Below are 19882 nucleotides of genomic sequence, written 5' to 3'. Positions count from 1 at the left end.
GATATTTCAGTTACCTAAATAAATCCTGATATTAATGGTGTATAAGTGACAAGAAACGGTTTGCAAATAATCACCTGCAGTCTGCTTGCATAATGAGTCATAAACAGTTTCGTCATGAAATTTTGCGACAACTTTGCTAATTCAATGTTCACGACCCTGTCATTAAAACATTTGCATTTCAATATCAATCAAAGTGGAGTACATTTAATTATTGCTTAGAATGCGTTTGTGACAGGCTTATTTTATTATAGACGTATGTGTAAGTAGGTCCTTATAAAAAAAGTTCTAAAAAAATAATCTTTATTTTACTGTATATATTGTAAATATGTATTGTAAATATGTTGCCTTATGGATCCATGGTGTACTGGCTTTGTGAAATAAAGATATTTAAAGATATATTAACAACTTTTTGTATGGATAAAGGGAAATAACTAGTTAAAATAATAATCTGATTTACTAAATTATTCCGTTGTTGTTGTTTTTCAGGTCAGACATCAAGCGGACAGAGAGAGTATGACGTATACTATTATGGATCTCTAATGCAATTTGAGCACAGGGATATGTCGGCATAATAGTTGAAAAAATGATAAATGAAATGTAAAAATGAAATTAAAATGTCATTTATGTACAAGGGTTATGTTATGCTTAGTTTTTATATTTGTGATATATGTTTGTACATAAATATTATCTAGCTATAGTCACTCGATTCTACGTAATCATTTCAGAAAAATAGAAATATGATTTGAATGATTAAAAGTAAAAATGATAAAAGTACATGTATATATAAAATAACAACACTACATGTATTAATAAGTTTAAGATACTAGTATGTCTTGAATTCAACCTTCAGCTTTAACGTTCTTCTCTTAAAGTGGATTGGTCTAAAAGGAGCAAATTTTCAAAAAGTATTTAATATATTAAAAAAAATAATGCATCAATTTGATATTCTTACAAAATATTTCTCGTAAAAATGTTGACCAAGTTCTAAGTGATTTGATATGAACATTTAAATGATGAATAATATTACATTGTTCTAGGACAATTTATTATCTGATAATTTATAAAAAATATATAATACCGGAACATGTATCTGACGTCGTGTTGATATTGCTGATCCAAAAAAAAAATGTAAGTCTATGTGACTGGACAGCATGAATGGAACTATTCTTAAAAATATAAAAAATAGCACACAAATTTTATGTAGGACTTTTGGTCTTAAAATTGATATCTTCATTCAATCAGGCAAAATGAATCCCAGACTGGTTTGTCATTACCCTTTATCAGCCGAGTAAATTTAGTTGTCCAATATTAACGGAGTGATCGTAAAATCAATTACAGAATAACTACAGTCACTTGCAAAGAAATATTTAAATACATGTATGTGGATAATAAACTAAAACTAACAATAAAGTAATTTATTGCTTCATGTTTTGAATTATTTAATTGATACATAATGTCTGATATGAGCCGACTGATAGAATATGACGTATATATTATTGTGGATCACTTATACAGTTTGAGCACAGGGAAATGTCGGCATAATAGTTGGTATTTCAAATGAAATATTTTTACCAGTAAAATATCAAAATATTCATTGTTTACCTTTTTAAAGTGTTATTTTATTTTATGTCCGGTGTTTGTACAATAATTATAATAATGCTATTTAAGCCATTGTCACGAGTCTTAATTCTTGGTTCTACAGAACCATAAAATAGTTTGAACTTAAATTATAATATGCAAATGTAAGTATATAGTAAAATAACAGCACTCGTTATAGATGTGCGACATTGCTTTCATTCAACCTTCGGTTTTAGAACTATTCTACTAAAATCAATAGCAGACTCAATTTACTTCTTTTAATTAATGATAGTTATGTTTAAGTGTTTGTTGTTGATTTTTTTTTGGCTTTTATAATTCTGATACATACCGGCTAATCTAACTAAGTTAATGTCTCTGGGCATTTGAAAACTATGATTTTAATCCGAACAAAAGTCATTAATGACTTTATGGAAACAGCATGGGGTTCATAGACACGGACTTATAAACCCAGTACGCCTAAACAGTTGTCTGATCGAGTTTTTACCATTTACAGAATAAGTGTTTTGATGTTTAGACATGATATACTATAAATATTAGTATATCTTTGTTATCACACGTAACACCAAAAATGGAACGGCAATAAAAGACGAGTAGAGTAAGATAGTATATACACTTTATTTAATAACAAAAGTACAAAATGAAAATATATAATAACAAAATATTCAATGCATATGTGACAAAAGATATTATAGGTTACATCTTGAAAATCATAAATTAACCATTTAAATGTAAATACAACATTGATACAAAATTTCAAATCCTTAATAAACATGAAACAATTATTTCAAACGGTTTTTATTATATTCTCGTGTTAATCATTGATACAGCTATCAAAACATCATTGTTGAACACCAAATGCCACAGCAATACTGTTTTGCTGAGAATATATTTCATGTTATAAATCATTATAGTTCTTCTCATCTCATAATATTATCCCCGAATTAGCTTCTGGGCGTCTCCCTCATGAACAGTAATATTATTGCACCTCAATTGAATGATTTTTGAAATATAAAGTTAAACTTAAAAACATTTTCTATGCACGATACCAGGTCCACATTCATCATACTCTTGTTTTGAAATCCACATCTGACCAAATGTCGACAAAGAAGAGAGAATTGATCCTCCGATCCAGACAGAGTATTTCCGCTCTGGTGGAGCAATGACCTTCACCTTCATCGCACTTGGAACCAGATTGTCGAGCTCGTGTTTCATTCTGTCTGCGATGCCAGGAAACATAGTTGTACCACCTGACAATACAACATTTGCAAATAAGTCCTTTCGTATGTCTATATCGGATTTCATTACAGAGTTATAAAGTAGTTCGTGAGCACCGACGTTTTCCATTCCAATGAAGGAAGGTTGAAATAATGTTTCAACACATCGGAATCTCTCATTTCCTATAGTAATAACCTGTCCGTCTGGAAGTTCATAACTTTTTTCAGCGATTGACGAGCTAGCAGCCGAATCCATCTCTGCTTCAAATTCTAGAGCTGCGTAACACATTTTCTCCTTTATGTCGCGAACTATTTCCATCTCAGAAGAACTTGTAAAGTTATATCCACGCTCATGAAGAATACGTGCCAAATATTTTGTCAAATCTCTACCTGCTAAATCCATCCGCTGAATTGCATGAGGCAATGCATACCCTTCATAGATCGGAACAACGTGAGAAACACCATCCCCGGAGTCAAATACAACACCAGTGGTACGCCCGGCGGCATACAGAGACAGAACAGCTTGTATGGAAACGTAAAATGCTGGAGCATTGAAGGTTTCAAACATAATCTGTGTCATTTTTTCTCTGTTTGCCTTAGGATTCATCGGAGCTTCTGTTAAAAGGACAGCGTGTTCTTCTGGTGCAACACGGAGCTCATTATAAAATGTATGGTGCCATATTTTCTCCATATCGTCCCAGTTTGTAACAATGCCATGTTCCACGGGATATCTAAGCGATAAGATACCTCGTTTACTTTGAGCCTCGTCACCAATATATGTATCTTTCCCGCCCATCCCCGCCATAACAATGTCATATCTTGGCCGTCCTGTCACAGCTGGGAATACAGCCCTTGGTGCATCATCGCCGGCAAATCCAGCCTTACACATACCCGATCCATTGTCAATAACGACGGCAGACACGTCTTCTTCGTATGAGTAACTCATTTTATCTGAAGGACAAGATAAAACAATATTTTGAAAACAATATTTGATATTTCAAATATATAAGGGTACTCTTTATTTTTGTCTAAATCACTCGCGGGTTATGTTTTGTGTATTTGCCATGGTAAGTTATATAACTGATACAAATATCTGACAAAAATGAACTCGATCGGATGAAATATAGAATATGTATAGCTGACTTATATGGAGGTCTAGGCGTGTCAAATCCATTCTATACACTAATGTTTCTCATTACTTCAAAAAAAAACAAATATGCACAGGTCTGTATATATGAAATATTTCATTCTGAAATGTCGTTTTAATATAAAATTGTTTACAATAAAGAAATTATCTTATTCATAGATATTGAGTTTATGCACATTTCATTAGCCGAAAAACATGGATTTATAATAAGGGTGAAGGCAGGCTGGTGCGCCGCTTCTGATTCTACAAAATGTATGAGAAAGTATTGTAAAGAATAAATTATAACTTTTTTTTTTATTTGATAAATGTAAATAAAAAATCATCATTATATTTATCTATTTACATTATTCGATATGGATGACCAGTTATACATATTTATAGTTATTTTTGACAATCAAATTTTACGATATCTGAAGATTTTCCGAAATCATTTTTTGAGATAGCCGGTAAAAAAAGAGCAAGATATAAAGTAACTGTAACTATTTGCATTATTAGCTGTAAAAGTAACGTAGAAAATGTACTTACTTTGAATTTATAATGCTTTAAACTATCCACATATATGTCTTCAATGTTCGGTTTGTTTTGATGTAAAATAGAGGGCCCAGCCATATTTATACTTAAGGGACTTACTATAAAAGTAAATGTGTCACTTAAAATTCTACGAAAACTCTGTCATATAAGGAGTTGTCTGTTTGTAACAGTGCTATATTTATATCTGACATATTTAGATTAAAGGTACGGTTAGTCATGTAGTATAGAAGTATGTCACTGAGCTAAATATAGATATGATCGATACCGTTGATTGATTTTACAATGTATAACGCTATATTTATCGGGTATATATGATTGCCTATTCTAATGTAAGGAACATTGAACGCAACTACTTGATATTGTATTAATTATGACAACTCAAAAAAGATGAAAACGGGACCAAATGAATACGTTATATTGTGTGTACGGGAGGACAATATTACGAAGATTATGCTTTTATTCGATGCTCTCAAACGAGCATAAATTATTTATTATCCTCCAACATACACCTACATTCAAGCATGCAACTTTAAAGAAAAACATAACATAAAAGAAGGTTAGAGGGCATGCCGTTAAGCCGTCCCGTTTATTTGACAAAAGATTTACAGGAAACAAAAGAAACAACTCAAATGATCAATACTTGAAGAAAAACTGCAAGTGTACTTCTAAACTTTTCGTGCTCTGCTCTCCGATCCAACCAACCAAACCTAATGAACTTCGATTTCTAAGAAATACTATTTTCAATCAATCGCAGGTAGAATTAATCAAATATAAAATAATTGGAAAAAGCCAAAGTCAGAAATGCTGCGAGCGGGCTACCCAACCCTACTCCGTCTTGGGCGGGGGAGGTAGGAAGCTCCAAAGCTATAGTTCAGCGGCTGCTTCAATCGCCTATCTGACATATCCCCAATTTTGAGTCTAATAAAAAAACCATTAATTATATGAAATGCATTACTTTCAGATTAAATCAAAACATGGCATTGATATCTTCCCTTTCCTTCATTTTTTTTTTTTTTAATTTTTACATCCATGTTAAAAACGAAGACTGAGAATCTGAAATAGATAAAACAAGATATCAAAAATCTGTTTAAGGCAATGTTAAATACATAAATTTATCCATGATATTTCGTAATATATGAACATTATATTTAAAGAAATTTCACAAATGGACGGCGTGAACGTAATGCCTCGAATGACTATATTTTATCAACTTACACGTAAAATCGTGCATAATTACCGCCAAAACTATAACCGTTAAAACACGAGGAATTACCATATATGGAAAGACACGGTGTATGCACCGTAAATAAATACATTTATAAATACTGACTCAGCTCGTAAAAATATGCGGAATTTTATCATGTTTTGTGAAAATATATGCTATATTTCACTCAAACAAAAATATCCTCTTAATCTACTAGTATATGATTATCTCATCTCTATATCTGTCGAACAAATAATGCCCCGAAAACATACTTTTTTAAAATAAATAAAACCGGTTTAACCCAAGGAAACGTCTGCTTTCCAAAGTAGAATATCAATGAAAAAAGAAGAAATAACATATTTGTAAGTTCTTAAGAAAGTCTTAAGTTTAAAATATGTATCTTAAACAGTATAGTTGCCAAAATAGAGAACACTTGTATAAACTTGTTATAAGCAACAAGACGTTATTTGCACAATTAGGCGCCATATATTTATATCATTATATTAAACTTGAAGATTTCAAATCTAGTTGTAAACGAAAATCATTTAAAAAACAACAACAACAATGCCAGTATTATGTTTTGGCTGGGATATAATATAACATGCCTAGTTTATGAATATTTTACTATATGTTAAATATATTATAGCTTAGACAGTTTATTAAGGTGAATTTGTGGTTTTGATATATATCAAGGTGAAAGCCATTTGCGAAAAACAATAAATCTCCATTAGTTTCTTCATTTTTGCGTCATAATAAATATTGAAATTTATTACATGTTTTGCAGTAGATTACTGAATTATAACGGTTAATTATATTCTGATAATTTCACAGTAATGATTACCAAATATAATTTCACAGTAGCCGAACTATATTTGGCGTAAAAATAAAATATTTATCATTAATGAATGTTTTTTCAGCGGAAATGTAGTCAATCATAATAAAAAATGTACGTGATAACTGTAGTTCGTAAATATTTACGAACGTTGTGCTGAAAAACATCTAAAATCTAAAAATAATCATGGAATTATATTTTGCTTCAACATTGTGACGTCATTATTTGATGACGTCATGAAGATAAGAGCATGACGTTACGCGGCAAAAATCAGTAAAATGGTGTAAAAATCGTTAAAAAATCATGAAATAAACAGAAAATTTGTTTGTTTTACATGTAAGATCAAATAATATTTCACTCGTGAACCCCAGCTATTATATTTTCACTCCTGGCTACGCGACTCGTGGAAAATATTGCATCTGGTGTTCACTCGGTGAAATATTTTTCCATCTTACACTGAAACAAACAAATATCCTCTATTTATTACATGTTTTGCAGTAGATTACGGAATTATAACGGTTAATTATATTCTGATAATTTCACAGTAATGATTACCAAATATAATTTCACAGTAGGGGAACTATATTTGGCGTAAAAATAAAATGTTTATCATTAATGAATGTTTTTTTCAGCGGAAATGTAGTCAATCATAATAAAAAATGTACATGATAACTGTAGTTCGTAAATATTTACGAACGTTGTGCTGAAAAACATCTAAAAACTAAAAATAATCATGGAATTATATTTTGCTTCAACATTGTGACGTCATTATTTGATGACTTCATGAAGATAAGAACATGACGTTACACGGCAAAAATCAGTGAAATGGTGTAAAAATTGTTAAAAAATCATGAAATAAACAGAAAATTTGTTTGTTTTACATGTAAGATCAAATAATATTTCACTCGTGAACCCCAGCTATTATATTTTCACTCCTGGCTACGCGACTCGTGGAAAATATTGCATCTGGTGTTCACTCGGTGAAATATTTTTCCATCTTACACTGAAACAAACAAATATCCTCTATTTATTACATGTTTTGCAGTAGATTACGGAATTATAATATACATGTGAGTGGGTTTTTTTTATTATTATAATTTCTTACTACATTTTGGAAATAGACACATAGTGTACATATTCACTTTTCCTTCGGTTTTATTTCTAAAGTGGTGGACGTGTGGCTCATTGAGAGTAGCAATATATTTATTTTATTTTTGACTAATTTTGTTTTGATATCAGTTTTGCAGAAAAAGGAGAATAGCTGAATCATTCATTAACATTTTATAAACAGTTCCATTTATTCTCATCCACAATACTGGATCCATGGAAATGGTTTCTCTTAATGATGGACACGAAAACGCAAAAAAGCAAGATTTATAACGATTTTTCGCAATTGAAATAAATTGAAAAATGTCGATAATTGACTTGGCATCGTTTACATATGTGTTTAAAGCGCTTCATGGACAGGCACCTATTTACATATAAAACATGCTAGACATTTATATCCCATCCAGACAACCTAGGTCCCAGAATGATTGTTTAACAGTCTGGTTGTGCCGCGAAGTAGGACTGTGACTTATGGTGATCGTGCTTTTATGACGGCAGCACCTTAACTCCTGGAATCCTTACCTAGAACACTTAAAAGCTGTGAAACTCTACCAATGTTTAAGAGAGCACCCACTGAGGATGATCACGTGACCAAAATTGTACAATGGGCTCAAATAAATATAAAAACCACGTACTGTTCTGTTATTGGTTACTTTCTAGCTCTCTCTGTTTAGGCCTGAAAGTCGAAAAAGTTGTTTTGGTTGATGAGTACAATGGCCAAACAGGCACTAAAATACGCTGTTTTCAGTAAAATAAACGCAATTTGAGCAAATTTAGCAATGAAATCTTGTGCACAATTGCAACTTTGCACGTCATGAACAATTTCCATCCTTTGTTAAGTTGCATAACGAAGTTGTGCATCTTTTTAAAAAAACGAGTACAATGGTCGAACCAAATTTAACGAGTACAATGGCCGAACGATTTTATTGCCTGTCCTATTTTCTCAATTTCTTCATTGAATTATGCTGTCTTTGAAATCATACAAATATAATATTTGAAGGTGAAAAGTAGAAAGAAGTATTAAATTAAATGAATTCATTATGCTTGCCATACATTCTCATCTTAATAGTATTCTGCTTTGATAACACACATGTACATTAGCTTAAAAGTATTTATTTACAATACAAAAATAAAATACAAACATGTACTTTATATAGAATTTATTTTACCAGCAAAATATATGTTTCAATTACATATATAAAAGGGGCGTCCGTGGCCGAGTTGTTAAGGTCGTTGACTTCAAACCACTTGTCCCTCACCGCTGTGGGTTCGAATCCCGACAGGGACTTTGGATTCTTTCATGTGAGGAAGCTATCCAGCTAGCTTACGGAACGTCGGTGGTTCTACTCAGGTGCCCGTTCATGCCTGAAATAAAGCACGGAAGGGCACCAGAGGTCTTCCTCCACCAGTAAAGCTGGAACGTCGCGATATGACCTATACTGTGTCGATGTGACGTAAAACCCAAAAACAAAAAACAAAATACATATATAAAATGTCATACCATTTTGACAATTATTTTGGAAATGAAAGCAGTTGTTCTTCTTCTTGTTGTTTTTGTATTTCAGACGCAGAAAAAGGTGTTCCTTTCAATGAAAAGCATGTTAACGTATACCTATAGAATATATACATGTATTGTTTGTTTTAAATTTTAATATTGTGTTGATATTATCGTTAAATACTTCATCACAACATATTAAGTAATTCAATATCTTTACAGGAATCGGAAATTCTGATGTGTTTATTTGCCGGCATTATGGCAAATCGTATAGAAGGCGATCATCTTCATGTCGTCCCGAGCAGGTTTACAATGGGGAAGATACCCCATACATGCTGTGGGACATGGTTCCTAAGTATTGGCAAATTGCAAAGACATTGGTTTGTAAATTGCATAATATACATGAAGTACATAGCCGTCTAATATTTCTACATACGGCTTGAGTGTCTAAGATGGAAAGAACACAAAGAAATGGTTACATGTTAATAAAGAAAAGCTATTAAGAAAAAGAAATTAGATAACCCTGGAGCAATATAGTGCCCCATTATTTGCTATAAGCAGCGACATACAATGTACCCTTTGTGTTGAGAAATGAACGCATTATATATATGTATTTAAATAGGTACAATTAAAGTACAAAATTTCTTATGAGGACAAATATTTTGAAACCCGGTCACCGTTAAACACAACATGGAAGCTATATTTACATCAATAAACTGATAGTATTTCTTAATTCTAATTTGTTTCAGTTGTTTCAGAGCAAACAACCATGGCAGAGCAAAACTGCATCAGTGCAAAGAATGACAATTCGTTTGCGACAAAATCTGAACTTAATCAACACAAGTTTTTCCATGCTAACCCACTCTAACTTGCAGCATCTGCCCAAAGCCTTTCGAACTAAGGCAATTCTGATTGATCACCTTTCTTCCTATTCCGGCAAAAAGAAACACAAATGTACATGTGGAAGAGCTTACATATATAGTCAGGGTTTGAGTAATCTCGTTCCAACGACTTAACTATCTCGTGGCCACGACTTAGTAACTCGTGGCCACGACATAGTATCTCGTGCGCACGAGATAAATAAAAAAACACACATGGCACCTTTGTGCCTCCGTAGATTGTGCATGGCAACGATATTTTCTATTTTAGATTTAACTTTTGCTCACGATATATCGGGTTTTAATAAGTTATTTCAGTTACCTACTCAGAATAGCAAACTTAATCCTGATATTAATGGTGTATAAGTGACAAGAAACGGTTTCCAAATCATCACCTACAGTCTGCTTGCAGAATTATTCATACACGGTTTCGTCATGAAAATCTTCGCCAATTCATGACGGCTTCGTCATTACCTTTTCCGGCAACTGCCAATTCAGTGTTCATATGTACCTGTCAATAAAACATTTCAATTTCAATATCAATCTTAAGTGAAATGCAACTAATTATTGCTAAGAATGCGTTTATGACTTGCGTGATGCTTATTTAATTATAGACGTACATGTAAATAGGGTCTTATAAAAAAGTACTTTTTATATGCTCGGTATAATAAAAAAGTAATCTTTATGTTATTGTATATATTGTTAATATGTTGCCTCATGGATCTCTGGTCAACTGGCTTTGTGAAATAAAATATATTCAAAGATATATTATCAAGGATAAAGGGATATAACTAGTAAAAATGATAATCTGATTTACTAAATTATTTCGTTGTTGTTTTTCAGGTCAGACATCAAGCGGACAGATAGAGTATGACGTGCATTATCACGGATCTCTAATGCAGTTTGAGCACAGGGATATGTCGGCATAATAGTTGAAAGAAATGATAAATGAAAATGTAAAAAAAATGAAATTAAAATGTCATTTATGTACAAGGGTTATGTTATGCTCAGTTTTTATATCTGTGATATATGTTTGTACATAAATATTAACAAGCTATAGTCACTCAGTTCTATGAAATCATTTCAGAAAAAATAGCAATATGATTTGAATGATTCAAAGAAAATATGATAAAAGTATATTAAAAAAACAACACTACATGTATTAATAAGTGTAAGATATGTCTTGAATTCAACCTTAGGCTTTAATGGTCATCTCTTAAAAAGGATTGGTCTAAAATGAGCAAATTTTCAAAAAAAATTAAAATATTGATAAAAAATAATGCATCATTTGGATATTAGTATAAAATATTTCTCGTAAAAATGCTGAACAAGTGCTAAGTGATTGGGTATGAACATTTATATGATGAATAATGTTACATTGTTCTAGGAAAATTATCTGATATAATTTATAAAAATGTATAATATCGGAACATGTATCTGACGTCGTGTTGATATTGCTGTACCAAATAAAAAGAACTGTAAGTCTATGTGACTGGACAGCATGTATGGAACTATTCTTAAAAAAATATAAAAGATAGCACACAAATTTTATGTAGGACTTTTGGTCTTAAAATTGATATCTTCATTCAATCAGGCATAATGAATCCCATACTCTTTTGCCATTACCCTTTATCAGTCGAGTAAATTTAGTTGTCCAAATTTAACGGAGTGGTCGTCATCAATTACAGAATAAGTACAGTCACTTGCGATAGGTGGATAATAAACTAAAACTAACAAAAAAAAGAATTTACTGCTTCATGTCTTGGATTATTTAATCAGATATGAGCCGACTTATAGAATATGACGTATATTAACATGGGTCACTTATGCAGTTTGAGCACAGGGAAATGTCGACATAATAGTTGAATGGTATTTCAAATGAAATATTTCTACCAGTAAAATATCAAAATATTCATTGTTTACCTTTTTAAAGTGTTACCGGTGTTTGTACAATAATTATAATAATGCTATTTAAGCTATTGTCACGAGTATTCTTGGTTCTACAGACCAGTTGTCCGTTCGAGTTTTTACCATTTACAGATAAGTGTTTTGATGTTTAGACATATCCGCCTCCGTGGTCGAGGGGTTAGAGTCGATGACTTCTAATCTAGTGATCTCTCTGGCGTGGGTTTGATTCCCGGGAGATGATTTGGTAGTTTAGCGCGGAGGAAGGTAGTCTAGTACTGGTGTAACTCTCCAGGAACGATGGTTAGGAAACTACCCGCCTATATGACTGAAATACTGTTGGGAAAAGGCGTAAAATGAAACAAACAAACAAACAAAATGTTTAGACATGATATACTATAAATATTAGTATATCTTTGTTATCACATTAACACCAAAAATGGAACGGCAATAAAAGATCAGTAGAGTAAGATAGTATATAAACTATATTTAATAACAAAAGTACAAAATGAAAATATATAAATAACAAAATATTCAATGCATATGTGACATAACTATAAAAACATCATTGTTGAACACCAAATGCCACAGCAATACTGTTTTGCTGAGAATATATTTCATGTGATATCAATCGATAAATCATTACAGTTCTTCTCATCTCATATCACCGAATTAGCTTTTGGACGTCTCCCTCATGAACAGTATTATTATTGCACCTGAATTGAATGAAGAGTTATAATATAAAGTTAAACTTAAAAACATTTTCTATGCACGATACCAGGTCCACATTCATCATACTCTTGTTTTGAAATCCACATCTGACCAAATGTCGACAAAGAAGAGAGAATTGATCCTCCGATCCAGACAGAGTACTTCCGCTCTGGTGGTGCAATGACCTTAACCTTCATTGCGCTTGGAACCAGATTGTCGAGCTCGTGTTTCATTCTGTCCGCGATACCAGGAAACATAGTTGTTCCACCTGACAATACAACATTTGCAAATAAATCCTTTCGTATGTCTATATCGGATTTCATTACAGAGTTATAAAGTAGTTCGTGAGCACCGACGTTTTCCATTCCAATGAAGGAAGGTTGAAATAATGTTTCAACACATCGGAATCTCTCATTTCCTATAGTGATAACCTGTCCGTCTGGAAGTTCATAACTTTTTTCAGCGATTGACGAGCTAGCAGCCGAATCCATCTCTGCTTCAAATTCTAGAGCTGCGTAACACATTTTCTCCTTTATGTCGCGAACTATTTCCATCTCAGAAGAACTTGTAAAGTTATATCCACGCTCATGAAGAATACGTGCTAAATATTTTGTCAAATCTCTACCTGCTAAATCCATCCGCTGAATTGCATGAGGCAATGCATATCCTTCATAGATCGGAACAACGTGAGAAACACCATCCCCTGAGTCAAATACAACACCAGTGGTACGTCCGGCGGCATACAGAGATAGAACAGCTTGTATGGAAACGTAAAATGCTGGAGCATTGAATGTTTCAAACATAATCTGTGTCATTTTTTCTCTGTTTGCCTTAGGATTCATCGGAGCTTCTGTTAAAAGGACAGCGTGTTCTTCTGGTGCAACACGGAGCTCATTATAAAATGTATGGTGCCATATTTTCTCCATATCGTCCCAGTTTGTAACAATGCCATGTTCTACGGGATATCTAAGCGATAAGATACCTCGTTTACTTTGAGCCTCGTCGCCAATATATGTATCTTTCCCACCCATTCCCGCCATAACAATGTCATATCTTGGCCGTCCTGTTAGAGCTGGGAATACAGCCCTTGGTGCATCATCGCCGGCAAATCCAGCCTTACACATACCAGAACCGTTGTCAATAACGACGGCTGATACGTCATCTTCGTATGAATAACTCATTTTGCCTGAAAGACAAGGTAAAACAATATTTTGAAAACAATATTTGACATTTCAAATATGTAAGGGTACTCTTTATTTTTGTCTAAATCACTCGCGGGTTATGTTTTGTGTATTTGCCATGGTAGGTGATATAGAGAGAATAATGCTCTAAAAGATGATATTGTCTATTTACAATCGCAGTCAATGCGGAATAACCTTGTATTTGCGAACATCGACGAAAGCCCGTCAGGGGTGCTGGAAAATACGGAGCAAAAGTTAAGAGAATTTTTGGAGCAAAATATGAAGATAGCTAAAGAGCAGGTGGGGAGAATGGCGTTTGAGCGAGTACATCGGATGGGGAATAAAATACCAGGTAGAACTAGAAATATCGTTGCGAAATTTACACTATTCAAAGAAAGAGAATTAGTTCGAAAACAATGGAAAACTTTAGATAAAACCAAATATTATGTTCATGAACAATTCCCCAAGGAAATTATTGCAAAGAGGCGAGAATTGGTGCCAAAGATGAAGGAAGCGAAGCGGAACGGTCATAATGCTTGGATCTCATATGATACGTTATATGTAAACGGAAAGGCGCAGCGCGATGAACGAAGCTAGGACCACGAAGGGGGTGGTTTGAACGTGTTGGCGTGGAACGTTAACGGGACTGACGAACGTGAAAAAAGAATGTCAAGGATTTGTAGATATTATTGACAAAAATGATGTGATATTTTTGTTTGAAGCGTGGACAAATTCTAAAAGTATTGTAGATATTGAAGGTTATGTATCATATAATTTTTATCGAAAATATCAACATCGAAATGCTAAAAGATGTAGCGGAGGCGTTGTTATCTATGTTAAAGACAATTTGAAAAAAGGTATTTCAGTTGTTAGAAATAATCACGATTCTGTTATCTGGTTAAAGATAGATAATTTTTTTTTCAATATACATATGGCCTGAAGGATCGCCATTTTATAATGTATGTAACGTTGATTTATTTGATGAAATTCAGAATGATATTTTTGAGTTTGAAAATGAAGGGTCTGTGTTTTTGATCGGCGATTGGAATAGTCGGGTAGGTCTTAAGGCGGATTATATTATATGTGATACTGCTATTAAGTCTATAGATAATGATGATTATATTCCCGATATATCCTCCGTCAGGGCCTCCTGTGATAAAACGTGTAATTCTAACGGAATAAAACTTCTTGACTTATGCAAATCTACGTGCTGTCGAATAGCTAACGGTCGGATCAGTAATGACTATGGTATTGGTGCGTTTACATTTGCATCACGTCAAGGGGCATCATTAATTGACTATCTACTCGCGAAAGAGCGTGATTTTGTAAATATTAGTGATTTCAAAGTACACGACTTCAATGAATGGAGCGACCATTGTCCGATTTCCGTTACTTTAAACTGTAATGCAATGCCCGAGGAAGTAAATAATTCAGGATTTATGAAAATTAGATGGTCAGACGAATTTAAATCTGAATTTCGTTCAGGTATTATTGGTTGTTTACCGCAATTTAACCGATTAACGGAGGATATGTACATGCAAGATAGAGCTTCTGTAAATAACATTTTAAATGAATTCACCGATACGGTTCGTCAGGTAGCTGACCCTCTGTTTACACGTTATGTGTCAAATCGACGCGATGTACATTTTGTTGATAATCGAACCAATGATAAAGAATGCTTTGACCTTGAATGTAAGCATGCAAGGCAAAGGTATATGGAAGCTCAGCGTGTTTTTAAAAAATGTAACTCTGAATATAGTAGAGAGCAGTTTTTGATGCTCAAAAGCAGATATAAACAAATAGTTAAGAAAAAGAAGAAAATATTTGAAATAAAAAAAATCATCTGATATCGAAAATTTACGTTTTCGAAGGCCTAAAGATTTTTGGAACTATTTTAAAGCTAAAAAAAGAATAATGATATAGATATATCGCTTGAATCTTTTTACAAATATTTTTCAGAAGTAAGAAATGATATAATTTAAAATAAAAATATTGAAGCAGAAGATTTTTCTACAAATCATAATTTAAACTCAAATTTAGAAAATGATGATAACACTGACGTTTTGAATAGTTCAATTACTATTAATGAAATTTTAATCGCTGTTAAATCTTTAAAGCGTGATAAATCCTGCGGAAACGATTTTTTGCTGAATGAATATTTTATTGAAACTGTAGATATACTGGCAGCGCATATATGTGATATTTTTAATTGTATTTTTGATAGCGGTTTTTTTCCTGAAAGATGGACTGAAGGGGTTATTGTACCATTGCACAAGAAAGGGGATAAAAACAATGTTAAAAATTATAGAGGCATTACTTTAGTAAGTTGTATGTCGAAATTATTTACGACAATACTAAATAATAGAATTGTTAAATATTGTAATGAGAATAATACCATATCAGATGCGCAGTTTGGATTCAGAAAAGGCTATTCGACAACTGATGCCTTGTTTATTTTGCATAATTTGGGTTCAAAAATATTTAAATGAAAATAAAAGATTATATTGTGTTTTTTGTTGATTTAAAAATGGCATATGATTTGTATATATAGAAATGCATTATGGCTTAAATTGTATAAGCACGGGGTTAACGGTAAAATTTTGAGAATAATTAAGGACATGTATGAAAAAGTAAAATCATGTGTTCGGTCGTGTAATTCGTACTCTGAGTTTTTCAAATATGCTGTTGGTTTAAGACAAGGGGAGGTAATTTCACCAGTATTATTTTCACTATTTGTTGAAGACTTAGAGTTATTTTTGCAAGATGATATAAATTCAGGTGTAAAATATTGATGATATTATTCTTATTCTACTTTTTGTTTGCAGATGATATGGTTATTCTTGGAAGACTCCGGATGAAATTAAACACTAATCTTATATTACTTTCTGAGTATTGCAAACTATGGAGTCTTGAAGTCAATGTATACAAAAACCAAAGTTATGGTATTTCGTAAACGTGGGGGACTTAGAAATAATGAGACTTTTGTGTATAATGGGACAATTTTGGAAGTTGTAAATGATTTTAACTATCTAGGAACTGTTTTTAATTATACGGGAAGTTTTGCATTAAATCAACAACAATTGGTCGGTAAAGCTTTGAAATCAATGAAAATGTTTTATTAGTTAAATGTCAAAATATAAAATGAAACCTAAAATTCTTTGTCAACTTTTTGATTCTTTTGTCGGATCAGTACTTAAATTATTCAAGTGAAATATGGGGGTTTACAAAATCAAAAGAAAATCGAAAGAATTCACCTTAAATTTTGTAAGAAAATTCTTTTTGTTAAAATGTCGACTCCTAATGTTGCAGTTTATGGGCGAATTGGGACGATATCCTTTGTATATTTTCGAGATATATTAGAATATTAAAATTTTGGTTTAAACCTTAACAGTACAGATAATATAATTTTGAAAACTGTATATAACATGTCATATAATGATTGTATAAATGGTAAAAAGAACTGGGTCTCAAATGTAAAAAAATTATTGTGTGAAAATGGATATAATTATGCTTTTGATAATCCTCATTCTGTTAAAGAAATCCGTTTTTAAGTATTTTTAGACAGCAGTTAATAGATTGTTTCTTGCAAGGTTGGCATAGTAATAAGTCAGGAAGCACAATGTTAGACCTTTACCACCATCTTAAAGAAAAATTTGAATATGAAAGGTATCACGATCTATTACCTTTTGATTTAAGAACATATTTAGTAAAACTAAGAGTGTCAGCTCATTCATTACGGGTACAAAACAAATAGGTATGGAATTAATAGATTACCCAGAAATGAACGAGTATGTCTTTTCTGTGATACAAGAGACATCGATGACGAATTCCACTTTGTATTTAAATGTCCATGTTTTAATGATATACGACGGTTATATATTGATCGATATTATTATATCAGACCAAACATGCATAAACTTATCGAATTGTTAAATTGCAGGGAAAAAGATACTCTTGTTAAACTTTGTAAATTTAGTAAGATTGCTTTTAATCGTAGAAATAAACAAATGAGTCAAAATATATAATCATAATCATCCTCTTAATAACTCATTGGTTGATATAACATTTGTATTGTTTTATATAGATTGTGTGACTATACTTGTGTTGTGTAAATATGTTATTTATGTGCACGATGTACATGATGTACAAGTGAAATAAATGTTCTGTTCTGTTCTGTTCTGTTCTGTTCTGATATAATTTGATACAAATATCTGACATAAATGAACTCGATCGGATGAAATATAGAATATGTATAGCTGACTTATATGGAGGTCTAGGCGTGTCAAATCCATTCTATACACTAATGTTTCTCATTACTTAAAAAAAAATATGCACAGGTCTGTATATATGAAATACTTCATTCTGAAATGTCGTTTTAATATAAAATTGTTTACAATAAAGAAATTATCTTATTCATAGATATTGAGTTTTTGCATATTTCATTAGTCGAAAAAATGGGATTTATAATAAGGGTGAAGGCAGGCTTTCGGTGCGCCGCTTCTGATTCTACAAAATTTATGAGAAAGTATTGTAAAGAATAAATTTTAACTTATTTTTTATTTGATAATTGTAAATAAAAAATCATCATTATATTTATCTATTTACATTATTCGATATGGATGACCAACTTCTACATATTTATAGTTATTTTTTACAATCAAATTTTACGATATTTTTTATCTTCTTCTGAAGATTTTCCAAAATCATATGTTTAAGCACGGATTTATAAATAAAGTAACTGTAAATATTCGCATTATTAACTATAAAAGTAACGTAGAAAATGCACTTACTTTGAATTTATAATGCTTTAAACTATCCACATATATGTCTTCAATGTTCGGTTTGTTTTGATGTAAAATAGAGGGCCCAGCCATATTTATACTTAAGGGACTTACTATAAAAGTAAATGTGTCACTTAAAATTCTACGAAAAATCTGTCATATAAGGAGTTGTCTGTTTGTAACCGTGCTATATTTATACCTGACATATTTAGATTAAAGATACGGTTAGTCATGTTGTATATACAGTATATCACTGGGCTAAATATAGATATGATCGATACCGTTGATTGATTTTACAATGTATAACGCTATATTTATCGGGTATATATGATTGCCTATTTTAATGTAAGGAACATTGAACGCAACTACATAATATTGTATTAACTACGACAACGCAAAAAGATGAAAACGGGACCAAATGAATACGTTATATTGTGTGTACGGGAGGGAAATATTACGAAGAGTATACTGACCCCCATATATATTTTATATGCCTTAAAGAAAAAAAAACATTGAATAATTCATATCTTTAAAAATTGACTGGTTATGTGATGTATAAAATAGATATTAAATAGTTTTATCTATTACCATACACCATAAATCACAAAATATACCTTTTTAAAATAAATAAACCCGGTTTACCCCAAAGGAATTGTCTCATTTCCAAAGTAGAATTTCAATAAAAATAAGTTCTTTAAGAAAGTCTTAAGTTTAAAATATGTATCTTTAACAGTATAGTTGCCAAAGAAGAGAAAAGAGCAATATTAAATAAATTAATAACTTTAAAAAAAACCATTACGAACTATGTTGTAATCATGTATTCATGTATCGACTTATTTTAAATAGGCAGGGGGGGGGGGTCACTATACTCTTCCGGACAATATGAACGTGCAAATGTTTAGTACATTTATGCATGTAATACAACCATTTTAGTAAGATAATTTATATAAACTTGTTATAAGCAACAATTAAGACGATATTAGCACAATTAGGCGCAGTATATTTATAACATTATATTAAACTTGAAGATTTCAAATCTATTTATAAACGAAAATTATTTTAAAAAAAATACAATGCCAGAATTATGTTTTGGCAGGGACATAACGTACCTGGTAAATGTAAATTTTAATATATGTTAAATATATTATAGCTTAGACAGTTTATTAAAGTGAATTTGTGGTTTTGATACAATTATATCAGTAGTGTACCATTTGCGAAAAACAATGAATCTCCATTAGTTTGTTCATTTTTGCGTCATAATAAATTTCAGTGTTTTTTTTTATATAATTATTTCTTA

At 31.7% G+C, this 19882-nt stretch overlaps 1 protein-coding gene across 1 annotated transcript; it reads right to left on the bottom strand.

Moving 5' to 3' along the window:
- Positions 1–2190: 2190 nt before the first annotated feature.
- On the bottom strand, positions 2191–18768 carry LOC132737838 (actin-10-like). The gene is made up of 3 exons (XM_060725192.1): positions 18595–18768; positions 12928–13809; positions 2191–3359 (listed from the first exon to the last, which is right to left on the bottom strand). The coding sequence occupies exons 2-3, from the start codon at positions 13802–13804 to the stop codon at positions 2620–2622; spliced, it is 1617 nt and encodes a 538-aa protein (XP_060581175.1). The 5' UTR covers positions 13805–13809; positions 18595–18768; the 3' UTR covers positions 2191–2619.
- Between the last annotated feature and the right edge of the window lie 1114 nt (positions 18769–19882).

This window comes from Ruditapes philippinarum, unplaced genomic scaffold, assembly GCF_026571515.1.
Source record: "Ruditapes philippinarum isolate M1 unplaced genomic scaffold, ASM2657151v2 ctg125_1_1_1_1, whole genome shotgun sequence".
Taxonomy (NCBI): Eukaryota; Metazoa; Mollusca; class Bivalvia; order Venerida; family Veneridae; genus Ruditapes; species Ruditapes philippinarum.
This window is presented reverse-complemented; position numbering and strand designations above follow the sequence as displayed.